The sequence below is a fragment of the Aquarana catesbeiana genome, linkage group LG09 (genome assembly GCF_042186555.1).
Source record: "Aquarana catesbeiana isolate 2022-GZ linkage group LG09, ASM4218655v1, whole genome shotgun sequence".
In the NCBI taxonomy this organism is placed as follows: Eukaryota; Metazoa; Chordata; class Amphibia; order Anura; family Ranidae; genus Aquarana; species Aquarana catesbeiana.
Window position 1 is genome coordinate 153,702,818 of NC_133332.1, and position 17,569 is coordinate 153,720,386.

The 17,569-nt window shown below is 40.3% G+C and overlaps 1 protein-coding gene across 2 annotated transcripts in view; it reads right to left on the reverse strand.

Moving 5' to 3' along the window:
• Positions 1–5,316: 5,316 nt before the first annotated feature.
• CD99L2 (CD99 molecule like 2) overlaps positions 5,317–17,569 on the reverse strand; it is a 150,324-nt gene continuing 138,071 nt past the window's right edge. For both annotated transcript variants that reach the window (XM_073599285.1, XM_073599286.1), the window contains 2 exons: positions 14,935–15,000; positions 5,317–11,685 (listed from right to left, as the gene is read on the reverse strand). In XM_073599285.1, the coding sequence (XP_073455386.1) occupies positions 11,621–11,685; positions 14,935–15,000 (131 nt within the window). In that variant the 3' untranslated portion in view covers positions 5,317–11,620. The remainder of the gene's footprint in view (positions 11,686–14,934; positions 15,001–17,569) is intronic.

Sequence of the window (17,569 nt, forward strand, 5' to 3'; positions counted from 1 at the left end):
GCTCTCACACTGGAGTGGTGCACGTTAAAAAAAGTCCTGCAAGTAGCATCTTTTGAGCTGTTTAGGAGCAGTGTATACGCTGCTCCACCACTGCCCCTGCCCATTGAAATGAATGGGCACTGCTGCCGAAGCTCCTATAAAGCACAGCGATGCTTTTCGGGCGCATTTATCCCTTTCTTCGGCCACTAGCGCAGGTTAAAAGCGCCCCTCTAGCAGCTGAAAAGTCCTGCTAAACCGATGGTAAAGCTCAGCTAAAACTAGCAGCACTTTACCGCTAATGCTGCCCGCTGGCAGTGTGAAAGGGGTCTTAAACCACCGCCTGGCCATCATTTTGCTATAGGCTGGACAGGATGTGGTTAAAATACAATTTTTGCTCAGTGAAATGCACTCCCACTCCAGTGCCTAGTGTTGGCATAGCTGAGTAACAGCCACAGCCCTCATTACAAGTGTCAACCTGCAACTTGTATTAGGCCTGGTTCACACTGGAGCGACATAGGATCCGACCTGTGAGACCACAAGTCGCATAACATGTCAAATAAAATGTTTCCCAATGGGATCCGTCTTAACTGATCCAACACAAGATGCTCGGACTTTAGAAAAGTTTCCTGCACTACTTTGGTCTGACTTTGATACGACTGCAATGCCACAGAGTGTAAAAAGTCACATTCTGTCGGACTGAAGTTGCAGGGCAGTCAGATTGGAAGTTGCGCGACTCATGTCGGAGCAGTGTGAACCTGGGCTTATAGAGGAAGAGTACGGTAGTGTCTGTTCTGTGATTGAGTGCTGATCAATGGCTTCAACGATGGTTCAAACTGGAATGCACATTCATATTTTGACACCCTGCACAACTGCTGTAACAGGAACATGGAGGTCATTAGTGCAATATCTATCTAACTGCATATCTATTTAAAGTGGTTGTAAAGGCAGAAGGTTTTTTTTTTTTTTTTATCTTAATAGATTCTATGCATTAAGATAATAAACCTTCTGTGTGCAGCAGCCCCCCTGATATTTACCAGAGGTCCATCTAGATCCAGTGATGTTGCACGAGAGACTCAGCTGTCCGGGACTCCCCTCCTCATTGGCTGAGACAGCAGTGAGGCGCCATTGGCTCCCGCTGCTGTCAAAGTCAGTGAGCCAATGAGGAAAGAAAGAGGGCGGGGTAGGGCTGTGGCTCTGTGTCTGAATAGACATTGGGAGCTGCGACTTTGCTCGGGTGGCCCCATAGCAAGCTGCTTGCTGTGGGGGCACTCAACAGGAGGGAGGGGTCAGGAGCACCGTCGAGGGACCCGAGAAGGAGGATCTTTAACAAAACAAAAAACAAGACTTTGGTATCACTTTAAGCTTTACATCTTTGAAGTCAGAGACAACCAGGCAGCTAGTATTTTCAGAAGAAATTTAGCACCTCTCATGGAAGGTTTCCTTTAATTATATACCATTTTGATATATAACAAATATTTCTCAAATCCATTTTTTCCTCTTCAATAAAAAAATAAAAAGGAATGTATTTGATAGTGATAACTGAATGCAACGTTATTCCCTGTAGGCCAGGAGAATTTCTCCCTGCATGATTACATCAGACTGATTAGAAACATAACAAAGAGAATGTAGCAATTAGCTTGCCTGCAGACTCTGAAGGGGTCATGGACCAGCTCTGTAGTTAGTGAGCCAGTCCATCATTTTTTTTTTCCTGTACACAATTTTTATGTGCCATCAGTCTCGGCTTGCATTTGATTTACCGTTTTGAAGACAAATTGGAGTAACTACACATTAAAAAGAACCCTTACTGGCTTTTTTTTTTTTTTTACACAAGCAGACATCTTAAGGAACGAGAAAAGATTTCTGTTAGTTGAAACTGCTTGTATTCTGTGTTTTAGGGTAATTATCTAAATATTTGCATAACATTAATCTCCTGTTGCTTGTCCATATGCATATTAAGAAACACATCATAAACATCACTCTTTTCTTTCCAATGGTATTTGAGATTAATTAAATTTTTATATGAGGATGTATCTTAAATAGCTAGGACTGTATCTTACTGTAAATAATGACCATCGTGTTTCAAGAAAGCTTCACTACACCTAAAGCTAGCGTTTTATTTATTGAGGAATGCTTATGGGCTGTAGAAAAGACCTGGAAGGTTCTTATTTAATTGCCAAAGCTAGATGCTGTATTGGCCTTTCATCCAGAAAAATGGTAGATCACTTACTACTGCATCGTCCAACCACATCTAAGCTTTATATGGCTGTAACAACGCAGCAACACCCAGCGTCAGCATTATTCCACCTATTCCTTCCTATCACCAGGTCCAATGGATCTGCAAACTATCAGTTACAGAGAAGCTACTGACATCCAATGTGATGCAGCTCTCTAGAATGGATCACCTCAGGTTTATGACAGCATATCTGTCAGGAGCGCAGTTATGGCAAGATTTATTCTAGAGAATCCAAATGCTCCAACCCTGTCTACTGTAACCATCTCTCTTTTTCTTCATGTTGGAGTAATATTTTCATTGTGTATTGCAGCAGAAAAAGTGAGACTCCAATGCAATGTGTGCAAAGTCTTGCACTGTGGTGTGCTAGTCTTGTCACTATCTGCAATGTAATGCTCATTACAAACTTTGCAGTTTCCAGGCAATGTCAACCAGCTTTTCATTGCAAAAACCAATGGAACCTGCTGACAGCTTGTGTCAATATCTTGAACCAATCTATACAGTTGGTACTAAACTGACTTGATCCCTTTGATCACCTAAGCTAGAAAAATCTTGTTTTCATCAAATGGTTCCTGCTTGTGTATGTTTTTTTTTTTTTTTTAGTGGTGTTCCGATTGATGGCTACAAAGGAAAGTTTATTTTTTTTGGTAAAGCCTTCTTAAAGTGGAACTTTATTCCATAACATAACAATGTGATCAAAAATAATGTTATTTAGCAAGGGACATACATTCCACATGAATAATTATTCTACCAAAATGAATATGTGCTATAAACTGCCCTCCAGCATTGCTCCTGTTTCTTCTTGCCAGAGGCTGGCACTTTGCTAAAAGCACAGAGGCCCTGAGCAGCAGTTAGACCCCTTTCACACTGATTCGCCCCGGGCGTCAGCTGTAAAGCGGCGCTATTTTTAGTGCCGCTTTACTGGTGTTTTAGTGGCGCTATTCAGCCGCTAGTGGGGCAGTTTTACCCCCCCCCCCGCTAGTGGCTGAAAAGGGGTTAAATCCACCCGCAAAACGCTGCTGCAGCGGCGCCTTGCCGGTGGTATAACTGTGCTGCCCCATTGTTTTCAATGGGGAGGAGCGGTGCATTCACCACTGCAAAGAAGCTGCTGGCAGGACTTTTTGTGACGCCCTACCAGTGCTTACACACTGGGTTTGCAGCTAAGGCTTTTTTCAGGTGCTATTTTTAGCGCTGTATCGCCTGAAAAACGCGTCAGTGTGAAAGGGGTCTTCATCTTTAGGTTGTCAGCAGATCTGCCTCTAGTGGCTCTGATTTTAGGCAAAGTGCATTTTTTTAAATATTTTATATTGTTGAATTGTGTAATGTATATTGGCAATACAGGGAAGCAAGCCTATGTAATTATTCGCGTGGGTTTTTAATCTTTTATTTCTCCACAAGATGGCGATGTATGCTCCCGTTGCCATAGGATTGTGGTTTTGTTTTAAGGCTTTGTCCTCCCGGGAAGATGGGACATATAGTTCTACCAATGGCTGCACAGATTGTTTGCTCATTTCACCTATGATGGGCCATGTTTGCACTTCCAATGAGTGCCTTTGGGTCATTTTGTTTGACCAATGGCAGCGCTCCCTTGTCTTGTTAATGAAGTATTTATAGTGTGGACGCAGGCGTGTGGGCATACCCCTGATGATGTCATTTATGATGAAACGATCCTCGGGATGCTACCACACACGCTCTGTGCATGCGCGATCGCTTTTATGGACCTGTAACCTGTAAGGAATTGCTTTTGGCTTGTTTACACTGGAGATCTACTCTGAGTTTGAACCTGTATTTGCAGCACTGCAGCATTGCCAATAAAACTGCTTAAAGAGACAATATTACACTATCTGGAGTCTCTTGTCTCTTTGCATATATAAACATCCTGTTTTTGAGGCTGTCTGAACTTCAGGCTTTTGATCATCGCCTGAATCACACAGAGGCTTCTGGTGGGAAACGCTTGGACACTTCTTCAGTGGATCTTTGATTCAACAAAACGCTTTGTGACCCCCCTGAGTAAGGGTGGTTGCAGGCTTTCTGGTAAGCCTTTAATCTTACTATGGTGATGCGTATCACACTGTCAAGTACCTGATCAATGCTTCACACTTTATATGGGATCTCCTCTACTGAATATCAGCCATATATAAACTTTTTTCTTTTCAATTTTTTTACATTTGTACTGTCACTCAATATTGCACATTGGTCACAGTTGGTATTGCATATTGTTATTGCACGTTTGCACTTTACAGTTCATTACATGCTAAAAATGCATTGTGTTAGTTATATATGAACCCTTTTTTTCTTTTCATTACTTTTTTACAGTTGTATTATTGCATATCAGTCATAGTTAGTATTGCATATTGTTTCATTGCACGTTCGCACTCTATAGTTTATCCCATGCTATATATATGCATTGTGTCATCATGAATTGCACAGTTTAACTCTAGCGCTGCACTTTATATTTTGAATTACATTTTTGTGCCCAATATCTGGGTTATAGTGTTCAGCTGCTAACTTACCTTTATTCACTAAGCGCAGGTATAATTCTACATTTATACAGTCAGGCAACTAGCATTTTTATAAGGAGAACAACAACGGTAACCTTCATAGCTCTCTCGTGACAGGTTCACTTTAGGACTCAAACCTAAAAACAAAAAGCACCCCTCTGAAGCCCCGTACATACCACCCACTGACTCCGATGTCTGCTGCCCGGTGCGGACTCCCCAACTAAGCATGTCTAGGCCTAATGAGCCAACATCAAATAAAATAAGCAGGGCCGCACACTGTCCATGTTAACCAGATACATTTAGTGTAAGGATCTGCATAAGACCAATCTCCTTCCATATGTCTTATGCCATGGGAGAAGACTGAGCTAAAGCTGATCCTTTCACTAATGTTATCTGGTTACTATGGACAGTGTGCGGCCCCACTTCTGCATTTGGGTTCACTTTAAGGTTTGCAGTCTTTTCAAAGATCCATGTAAAATCACAACTCTTGGCACCACCAATGATGAATTATAGGTCTATTGAGAGAAGGAAGGGGCATTTTCCATAAACACACATTTTGATTTTAATGTCCTGAAGGGGACCCTTTAAATAACAACAGAACAAAGCTTATATTTTACAATTATTTTATTCGGTCAATATCATATTTCTCAACAATCTGTTTTCTCTACCTGTAACAGTCTGTTTAGAGGTGCTCAACATCCATAGCATAACCAGTTTTACAGACTTCCATTATTTGCATTTGCTGACCTGCTCTTGATTAAGTGAAGCAGAGTATTGATTCCTGGCTGCACATCACATCATTTCCTTAACATTCAGAATGTTCTTGTAAATAGGATCAGATTTTCACACACAGACTACAAATTAGCTGCATATTCTTGCATTCATCAGACACTGCTGGAAGCAATATAAAATGCCTGAATACACCACATGTGATTGTGAAACCAGGATTTGGGTTAAGATCATGAAGGTAAAAAGAACAAAGGATGTCACATTGAACCATTGTAAACACAGGCAACATTCTTTTGCAATGCGGCAAGTACATTGCGAGGTGATTTTCAGTGCTGTATTCTTGTAAAGAGAGTAATAAAATATGTGCAGATGTTCAATTCTACCTTTGCGTACATTTTTAGGAAACATGCAGTATAATCACTTATTTTCACCTAAGTGATTTTTTTTTTATCTTATTTTTGTTCTTTTTCACTCTATTAGACAGACTTCACTATTGTGTCCTTTTCTTGAAATAAGACAAGCTTGATTTAGTTTATCTATTTTGAGAACAGTAGAATTACTAGGCCTCATGCACACAGACATTAATATGCTTGTAGTCTTGTATTGTAACATTTCCAGTACTTTGTTCCCAGAGACCCAGGGCACCATGTACAGCTACCCATACAAGTGAATAGTATATGGACTACTGCTTGTAAATGCCGAAGGCTGCTGCATTGACATTTATCTGTGCATGCATGTACAACATATTTCACTAAATGCAAAAGTGACATATCTGCAGAAATATGTGCATGCATAAGTAAATTCGGCCGCAGAAACTTTGGTGTTTACAAACAGCCAGCCAAGTACAACCATTAACTTACAGGGGCAACTGTATGCAGAACAGTAGATCTTCAGGCACAGGAAAGTGGCAGAAATTTTATGCTACAAGACTCAAAAATGTGTAGACTTCTATGTGCATGAGGTCATAAGGTCATGATACAAAAAGGCCCTCCTCTGAGGAGCTGTGAGATATTTTACATGTCCTCAATTCCAGGCCCAAAACAAGGTATGTGGTCAGCATCGTGCAAGTCAGCTCTTTTTGTTCCCTTTAGCTTCAACATGACCTTAATGGTTGTACAGTCCATCTGGACAACCCGTTACATCATTGAGCCAGTAAAGCCATATTTTGCACTAATGAGGGCTACAAAGCCTGAAACAGCTGTATGCAAATTAGTAATATTACCTTTTTAAAATTATGGCTATACCTATGCTAAACACCAGTGGTTTGGGATCCATTGATGGCTAAAAGGAGCAAAAAGGAATGATTGCCTCATCCCTGCACACTCATCCATATGCAGAGACTGTGCTCATTTTGGGGTTTTGTGCTGGAAGTGAGGACATGGAAAAATCTATGGTTTTAAGAAGGCATTGCTGTATCTCTTCATCCATTTTGTACAGCATCAACCTATTCCACAGAGTATATAAATCTATTCACATCAGTCTCTGCTGACAAATAACATTATAATCTAATGTCTCTATTACATACACACTGCTATCAAAAAAAGAAGCTATCAGTGAGCATCATTTATAAAAATGTCTGCAATTATAATTATCCTAGGGGCAGTCTGGTGAATCCAGGAACCTTTGCCTGCATTCACCATTACATTAATGTGATGATAGCAAATATTTAAACTGCCAAATGAGCAGTGAATGTTCGTTCATAGTAGAGATTTTTGGTGAAGTTTGACAGATGTCACAGGATAAATAATGTTATTTTTCCTGTGTTATTGTGACATAAAGCAATAAGTTGCCTTGAAATGCCTTTTCACCGATTTTACCCAGAACAAGAAAAAGTAGAAGATCATCATCTAAACCAGGGGTCTCCAAACTGTGGCCAGGGGGCCGGATGCGGCCTTTGCTTGCTTTTATCTGGCCCTTGGACCAACGAAAGGGCAGAATTCCTCCCAATGACACAAACGATGGTGCACAATTACTCTCAACGACACAAATGATGGTGCATAATTCCTACCAATGGCACCAACAATGGGGGAAAGTTCCTCCCAATGATGCCAACAATGGGGCACAATTCCTCCCAATGATGTGGCCCAATTCTTCCCGATGACACCAACAATTGGGGCCCAATAATACCAATGATGGGACACAATTCCTACCAATGACACCAACAATGGGACCCAATGACGGGGGACAAGTCTTACCAATCTCACTATGGCAAATGCTCAGTTTTCCACAGTTCCACCTAAAAAACCTACTCCGTAAAGGTTTTGGGTGATTGTGTATCAAATGTGACAGCTGCCACATTCTAAATAGAGTGAATGATACAGAAAAGACCATCCCCAATAACCATTCCCAGATTTTGATGGATGTCAGTCAATGTGGACTTCCCTAGCAAATATGCAGGAATGTTTTCACAGTGAATAGCTAGCCAGTAGAAAAAAAAAAAAAAAAAAAGTGTGAATGTCTCAACTGCTGCTTTAAAACCCCACCCCATGATGTAGGTTGCTCCTTAAAAAAAAAAAAAAAAAAAAAAAAAAGATTCCAACTCTACAGGATATATGCAGTTTGTTTTTTAGAGCAAAGGATGATTTGGGAGCATCCAAAAGTCCATGCAAACTCCATGCTGATGAAGGCTGGTAGAAATTGCATTCTGGGCCCAGGGCTGCAAGGAAGTAGTGCGTATGTCATGGTAATTTTCAACGTGCCACGGATTTACAGCTATTTTCTTTCTCATTACCTTCTATGAGGGAGCTGAGGGCATCAGTCCAGCTATCTTTAAATGTAACACTGGGTTCGGAAATGATGTATAACACCAAACGTACAAAAGCATTCAGCACAATGGGGGTTATTTACGAAAGGCAAATCCACTTGCACTACAAGTGCAAACTACAAGTGCAAAGTGCACTTGAAATTGCACTGAAAGTGCACTTGGAAGTGCAGTCGCTGTAGAGCCGAGGAGGACATGCAAGGAAAATAAAAAACAGCATTTTGGCTTGCACATGATTGGATAATAAAATCAGCAGAGCTTCCCCTCATTTCAGATCTTCCCCTCAGATCTACAGCGACTGCACTTCCAAGTGCACTTTCAGTGCAATTTCAAGTGCACTTTGCAGTGCAAAGTGGATTTGCCTTTCGTTAGTAACCCCCAATGGTCAAGAGCAAAGACTGACACATCCGTTCACTCCAACGTTGTACTTCAGTTCATATGTTGATCAGGGACTGAGCTCTCGCTGATAGCCGTGCTTCTCCCACAGGAGACTTCATCACGAATTGTTCATACAAGAGTTAGATGAACCACAAAATCACATTTCTTTATGTACTTCAAAAATGAATACACTTTGAATGCCGTTTTCTTGAATGCACTGAATAATAATATACTTATGTTTTTTATTTTCCTTTTAAGAAACAAAAATTGTGGTGTGAGAGTAGCTTCCGAATAGGTGCCCAACTACATTAGTGCTCTAAAGCAGTGGTCTTCAAACTGCGGCCCTTTGCTTGCCTTTATCTGGCCCTTGGGGCACTATTTCTCCCACTGACATTAACAATGAGGCATAATTCCTGCTAATGACACCACCAGTGGGGCACTATTCCTCCCACTAACACCAATGACAGGGCACTATTCTGGAACAGACACCAATGATGGGACACTATTCCTCTCAATCCAATGATGGGACAATATTTCTCCTACTGACACCACTAACAGGGTACTATCCATCTCATGGACACCAATGAAGGGGCATTGTTATTGACGTCAGGACGTTTTCTACTCCCACGGGCCACAGTCCGGCCCCTCTAAAGGAATGTAAACTGGCCCTTTGTTTAGAAAGTTTGGATATCCCTGCTATAAAAAAACACATGATCAACGTCCGGCTGGTGAAAAAAAAATGCTTCCATAGATGACCACTATTGGCTACTGCCAGCAATCTCGAAAGTGTGCGTGACCACACTATACATTAGGAGTTAACAAGGCAAGGCTGGAGATACAAGCCCAATAAAAGCAAGTGATGCCAAGACAGGATTTCATCATCATCTACATCACAATATAGAAGTGAGGTAATAAGTGTTCTGATTGTTCTAGGTGAATATCGCACAAAGTTGGTTTTCAACAAGGAAACTCTCAGTGGCTGATAGCTGATCACTCCTTTTTCTTCCACGGAGGGCCTTTATCATGTCTGCAAATTTCTCTAACAAATTAGAGAAATTGGGAACAACAACACAACACAATGCACCTTATAAGATGATGGGTAGATGTCAGCCACCCATTGTCTGCCAATATGGGTTTGCAGTAATGACACAGTAAATTAAGAGTTTATTGATGAGGTAGACTAGGAATAAGGACAAAAACCGGCCATAAATGATCCAATTTTCTTTCCTGCAACCATGGGTTGCAGAAAAGAAAATCGCTTGATTCCCCCATCAACACAGTCAATGTTGATGAGGGAATCCCTCTCACGGAGCTATTGTGTTCTCATGGCGGGGAACACAGTGATTACTGCTAGCAGCTATAACTGCTGGCAATAGTCGCATGCTGAAAATCCAACATGCTGGTTGTACCCAAGTCGATCGATGGATCGACTTGGGTACATTCAGCCTGCCCATAGATGGATCAAATCTCCCTGCTGAACTTGCCGAGATTCAAACCATTTATAGCCGGCTTAGACTAGGAAAACAAAAACTAAATGAAAAGGTGATCTTTAACAAAAAGAAAAGAAAATATTTTTTTACATCATACAAAAAAGGGAACACTTTTTCTCACTAATCACCCTTTTAAATTGAATTAAAACTGACATTTCAGCCCTTTTAAGGAGCATCTGCATAGCGATTTTGAATATTACCAACAAAGCTGCTTCCAATGTGATTAGACAAGCAATCATTCAAAAAGTCTGCACCACAATATAAAATGCTAAGAGGCTAGTGTTTGAAACAAGAAGATTGACGTCTTCAGACATGGTGCTGGTGCAACAAATATTGGACTATAAAAACAATATATATAATAAGTTTTAGGAGTAGATAGTAGAATGTAATAGGTTGCAGTACAGGTTTAGTTTGCTATAACATGAGTTCTGCTTACCATCATAGAAAGTGATCAGCACAGGGATACTCTAAAGGTAGGATTCACAGGTAAGGAAACACCCATGAAATAAGCAAAATTGGTATGTTAAAAAAGCAGTCATGAAGGTTTATTTGAACCTAATATTAAAGGAGAAATTGCTATGGAGAATGAAAGCACAACAGGAGAGTGTGAGCTTGTACACCCAAAGCCTCATGGGAGACTGTTCATTTATCTCTGTTCAACTGTGAATGTCCACCTGACCCAATGCAAAGCAATAAGAGCTCCACAAATCCCACAGGCAGATTGGTCTATTTTAGGTTAAACCTGTGTTCCAAATGTTTGCTTTCATATAGCATTGACCCATACTGGGATGCCTTTGCAAAACAGATGAGTGGTGCTTGATGCTTAGCCATGTCATGCAGAGGGAACAGTTTTAAGCTACTGCAGTGTAAAATATTATTTTAAAAACTGCTTTAAGAATTATAACTATCCTAATGATTAAGATCAAGGCACCAAAATGGCAAGTCAAAACATGTACTTGGAGGTGTGCATATTCACCAAAATTACTTGATCCACAAAAGACGGTGCATTGTGACCAAAGTGACAGGATAAAGACACCAAATGGTACCGACATTAGGCAATAGCTGTTGATTAGGCTCAGTAATAATTTTTCATGTCCTTGGATCTCACAGATGAGGAGTGTCAGAGTCTACAATGGTCATAGTCATCATAGGTAAGTAAATAAGTGAACCATTCCCATTTTAAATAAACAGAGCTGCTAAAATATTCCACAAATAAGCTACAGTTGTCTACTATGAACCCTAACCCCTAAATATGCAAAAATAGTGCATTTAAAAAAAGTCATTGCTAGCTAGAAATCTTTGCCTTCCTGTTTGTATGATTTGTTCAGTAAGACGGCAAAGAGTGTAAAATGAGATAAAAACACTGACTTGTTTCTAAAATGTAAACATTTAACTCTTAAAAAGGAGCAACCCCTATAATATAGTAGAAAATGCCTAAGCGTAGGGTGACTTGGTGGGCATAATAAATAAAAAGACAAAATATATCAGCCCCATAGGATGAAGCCGGCAAACAACATTAGGGGGTAAGGGAGAACCTACGAAGATAAGGTCTTCAAACTTTAGATGGATCTTCTGAAGGAGGAACAGCAGACTGAGATTCCAGAGAAGAATATTTCACTGGAACAGACACAGAAAATGCGATTAAATTTATACCTCAGATTTTTAATTTATCACACATTCATATAAAAAGTAGACATAGAAATAAACATGGGATTATCTGGAATGGCCAGAAACATAGTAAGCACTTCTTTACACAATGCCTGTCTACCACATCCTTTTTCTTAACTAAGGAAGAGATCGGCCATTTCCAAATATTCCATGGTCAGAAGAAGTAGTACAGATCAAAAGTGATGGCTGCATATTCTAAATGGTCAGGAAAAAAAAAAGCCAAAACTTATTTTTGTAGTTTTGGATAGCTGACCACCTCCCCTCAGGGGAGGTTCGTGTTTTCAATTTGTCATGCTTATCACTGTCACTGGTGCAGAAAATGGTGGGAAACACAAGGTTTAACAGTGGTCACCAGAACCGAAAGTGATGGGAAAATCTTCCAAAGGGAAACACATGTTGCCATGACACTGTCTAAGAGATTTCCTCTCACTTTGGAGAGTTCCACCTGCTATATCTCTGGAACAGGACCTGAGGGGAAATCTCCCCAGTGGGTCAAAAGCAACAAAGGGAAACCATGGGGTTAAAACTTCCCTTAATCTGTCCAAAACGTAAAAAAAAAAAAAAGTTTGGTCTTTAATGAATACAATCTGAGTGTATTTTCTGCCGAACTGGCCATTTTTGGCCAGTGTGTACTTGGCGTTAGTGTAATGCACATGCACCCTGAGGCTATTCTCTGTATCAATGAAAGGTTTCTTATGATAACGTGACAAAGGCAGTCACTCCACTGGCATAAGGAGAAGGTCCAGTAAAAGATGGGCTCCTGAGAAGCTACTGCACCAGCACTATTTGCGCACACAATATCCTGCAAGCTGTGAGCAGGTCTTCAAACTAGAAAATAGACAATGGCATGTGTAGCTGGCATTTAAGAAAAGTGAGGCTGACGATCACTGTGGTGTGAGCGGAATGAGAGCAGAAGTTATGAAGTCTGATTGGTTGTTTCTCTACAAGTACTGACATTTCCTTATAATACAAAAACACCACCGCTGCCATTTCTATTCTATTAAATGTGTCAGAAATTGCAACAAATATAAAACTGTTTAATAACTCAACAATGAGAGGTGAACAAATAAAACAGGCCTTTATCTCAACATAAGCCAGAAAAACACTAAATAGCGATTGGAGGACCGTTTGTTGTATGTGCAGGTGACACATATATGCACATATGATGGTCAAGTGACACCAGGAACATTGTGTGGTAAATACAACAAATAATTTATTAAAGCAATGAAGTTCAGATAAAACCATATGTGAAGGTTAACTCAAAAGCCACAGTAGATGGGAATGATCCATAGAGCGCAAAACTCATTGAGCGGAATCCATCCTGTGTGATACCCTCTGGGGCTCGGCTGTGCTGCAGGGATATCAATAACTGAGTCAACAGTGGGTGGTGGTATGGTATCCCAATGGTGTGTGGAACCAGGTGGGGGGGGGGGGAACAGTACCTCACTGGTGATGTCCCAATGGTGTGGGGATGGCTCAGTCCGATAACTCAATCTTCCACTGTTGTTGAAGCCAGGACAGCCATGCAGCCTGTGTCCGAGAACCAGCGGCCCAGGTGTGACATCACTTACTCCGAGTCGCGCCGACCAAGGCGAGGTCTGAGCAGGTGATGGAACGCAAGTGTAGCTAGTGTGTGGAAAAGAGAGCAGTCATCTTGACACCGCATTTTGGGCATGGCCCTTTGTCAAGTCCTTGACAAAACTCTAGCCACGCTTGCGTTCTATCCTCTCCTATTTACGGTGGATTTTGAAATAATCTTCACATTTGGTTTTATCTGAATTTCATTGCTTTAATAAATTCATTGTTGTTTTTACCACACAATCTTCCTGGTGTCACTTGACCCTCACATGTGCATATACGTGTCACCCGCACATACAAGTGGTCCTCCAAGCACTTTTTAGTGTTTTTATGGCTTATGACTTTTTTTGGCACCATTCCTGGTGCCTACCTTTCACACAGCTGTTGGATGGATCATAGCACATCATGACCACTTCCCATGAAGAGAGCCCTGAGGTGGTTTTAGCTCCAAAACATTTTTTGTCATTGTGGTTTGCTTTATTTCACCATGCATCTAAGTGCCAGCTGAACTATACGGTATCCTATATGGAACAAGTGATACAGTAAAAGATACAAACCCATTAAAGGCTAAGTTCACCTTTTTTTCATAAAGTGGCCAATGCAGACAATAGCTTAAAATACATTGTGCTGCTTGAAAAATATTGTTTATTGCAAATGTCACACCAGTAGGCTTTCTCATGAAGCCTGCAAGGTGTGTATACCACTCAGGTGAGTGCTTGATAACAGTCCAGCATGGGTGCCCGCCCCAGCTCGCCACCGCAAACATTCAGGATAAAGAGAAATCGACAGCATACCTCCTCAGGACTGATGCAAAATGATTCTTTTAATAGCTTCACAGTCAGAGAAACAAAACAGGATGAACTGTTAACGCGTTTCACACTTAAATCACATGCTTAATAGTCAACGTTTGTCCTGTTTTGTTTCTCTGATAAAGATATTAAAAGAATCATTTTGCATCAGTCCTGTGGTGATTTCTCTTTATCCCGCCCCTGAAGCATGGCCAAAATACTCCCAATGTTTACATGTCTACATCCTGACTAATTTCCAGGACATGGGCTACAACAAAATGGCCACCAAGCCTTCTACCTTGAGGACAGCTAAAGTGATAATCTTTAGCTGCACTCAAGTGTGGTGGTTCAGTGGCCATTTTGTTATAGCTCAGTGTAGGAGATGAAAAGGGCTACAACAGTATGAGAATCCAGTGGGGACATGGAACAGGAGAGTCTTTGCTGTGACAGGAGGAAGCACACTGCACATACACAGCCTTTGAATCAGGAAGCATGTGCGCTCCTGCCATGGGGGGGCGAGCACCCAAAGACTGTCATATCCTGGAAATTGGCCCTGATATAGGAATGTACACACTGGAAGCAATTTTTCCAGGCTTCATATGTGACAGAAAAAGCCTGGGGGAATGGCATTTGCATTAAACAATAATTTTACAAACAGCACAGTGCATTTTAAACTAGTGGTTGCCACAGTCTGCATGGGCCAGTTTATGTAAAAGGTGAACTTAACCTTTAACTGCTGAACGTATTCCAGGTGGGAGCAATTACATAAGCAGTTTATAAAATAAAACAACGTAACTTGAATTATCAAGATTAAAAGAGGTCTTCATCTTACCTTGAGGTTCTTCACACACTACCCCCTCCATATGTTCCCCTTTCACATATTCAGCATTAAGTCCTTCTGTAAAGGGAACATAAACAATGCATAGGTAACCTACACCCAGGGTCTTCATGAATCAATCCGAACTGAGCAGACCCACTAAAATCATCTATACAGAAAGCTATCAATACTTGGAGCTTTAATAGCTGTGATTATTTTTTATAAGTGGAGGCCTGGTTTGCTACGAGACCTTATATCTGACGGGCGGTTACTAAATAAAGATAACTGCTAGAGTGTTTGTAATGTCTCTATTCTGCACAAGCTGTTCTCACAGTAGTAGAATGCACAGGCAATGTATATTGTGCAAAAGAACAGCAAGACATTAAGAGCTATTATACCCTGCTCTGGTCTACGGTAATACAGCTGTCCTTGCTGGCTTCAGATATCATTTTCTTTGTGCTGTAGGGAGGAGGGAAAAAAAGAAGACTACTGCACGGCTCATTTCATGATTTCTATTTCAAGGAGAAAATAATGCTATATAGCAGCATGAAGGTGGCTGTGTAAAAAGATAGAAAAAAATTACAGCGGTGTGTGGCACAGTGTATATTCAAATGAAGATTGGTTGACAAATGTAAATATGGTATTTTTACTGTGAAAGCAGGGAGAGGAAATACTATGGATTCCTTGTATATTCATTTCCATGCCAATATATAGTATTTGATCTGCTTTTTCACTTATAGATTTTTTTTATATATTTATTTTGCAAGCATACTTTAATTTTAAAAAAGAAAAGGCTTACTCCTCGGTGGGGGTATAAATAGAATGCATTCCAGTGTAAATTTAGATTTTTGGGATGGAAAGTGACCATTTGCTACATTTTAGAATTGTAAACTGGAAAAATTCCAATTACCTCCAGAATTATTGGATTATTGGTGTATAGGAACACTCATTTATTTAAACTGGAGCTTGAGAAAGCTGGTCACAGTAACCAACCAGTTGTTTGCTTTGGGTTTCCAGAATATGGCAGAAAAATCTAATGGAATCTGATTGGCTATCATGTGTCACCCCTTAATTTTCTTAATAAACCCTGTTAAGCTTAGGCCTAATAACATTGCATCACCCCTTGCAGATGTGTGCTTCTCTGCAGCTACAACCTCACCATGACCTACATTTTTATATTTAGCTGTGTGTACTTCACCAGCTCATCACGTAAGTGCATGTCTCCTATGTCATTTCTCCTATGTAACTTGAACATCTTCAGTCCTTACTACATTGACAAAACCTTAAATTACAAGACATCTAAAGGCTGATGTCAGATTCTGCAGCTACCAATCCTGATGCTGCCAAATGGTCAATTAGTCAGCTTCTTAGCGGCATTGTGTTGGCTGTCTGTCTCTACCGGCTCGCTACTTCACTAGTTAAGACAGCGAGATTCTGGTCTCATCATATTACGATTCAGCAGCATTCGGGAAAGCAATTCAACTGCTGCAAAGTCACCCATCTGAAATCAGATATTAGCCATCTTTTAATTCTTTGTAACTATTACAATTATTTTATTTTGTGTACTAGGCATTTATTTAGGCTCTTATTTTTAAGCTAAAAATACGTTGGAAAAAACACTGGCTAAAAAAACACTGGTAATAGCTTTTTGTAGTAGCGTTTTAGGAGCGGTTAGAAACCTTTTTGCAGTTTAAAAAAAAAAAGCTCAAAAAACGGCATTAGTAGCGTTTAGCCGCATTTAGGAATGTTTCTGCTGGAAAATCGCTCCAAGAAACTCTACAAAAATTTTTTTTTTCTGCTCCTAGACGCTGAAGCTCATAAAACTCTAATAGCCTAAAGTAGTGTGCATGGACACATAGGATAATCTAGCTTCTATCTAGCTTCTAGAAACAGAAAAAATGCTAATAACAGCTTCTAGGAGCTTAAAAGAAAAAGCAAACGTGCATGGAGCCTAAAACTAGCTCACACATGTACTAAGTGCGTCTCAAAAACAGCTTTTGTGCTGTTTGGTACATGGAGGAATATTTTATTCAAATTGCCTTTACTATACAAAGTCCTGTGCCCAGCAGTGTACCTACACATTACCAATGTAGCTGAGCAACTGTTTTACTTTGGTAAAATGTGCTCCATCATTTGGCATGATTCATATGATTGCACATGACTGAAGTCATCTATATGTCATTAGAACTATTATAATAAAGATATAGTGATAAAACAATGCAATAAATAACTGTAAGCAGTATTCATCTATGGTATCATTAAAGTGGCTTTGTAATAAAATAGCAGTGTGATCTACACTGTCCTATGGTAACTTTGAAAAGTAAGTAAAATATGTAAGAACATTAGTCGAGTTATGTTCTGGTACCCAGCACTACACATGACATTCAATGCACTCAACTTGGCACTGTCTTGACTGATAGGGTAGCCCAGATCTCCTAATCTAAAGGTTGTGTGATGTGTGACTGCAATAAGTTCCCTCTTCAGCACACCCCATTGTAGTAAGTCTAGACTTTAGAAGCATTGCAAATAAAATTAAACCAGGAAGAAAGCTTGGTTCCTCAAAGAGGAATGTGCTCTTTGCACACGAGAGGCGCCGAGATGTGCAAGAATCTGCTTTTTTTTTTTTTTTTTTGGCACATAAAGCAAGGTC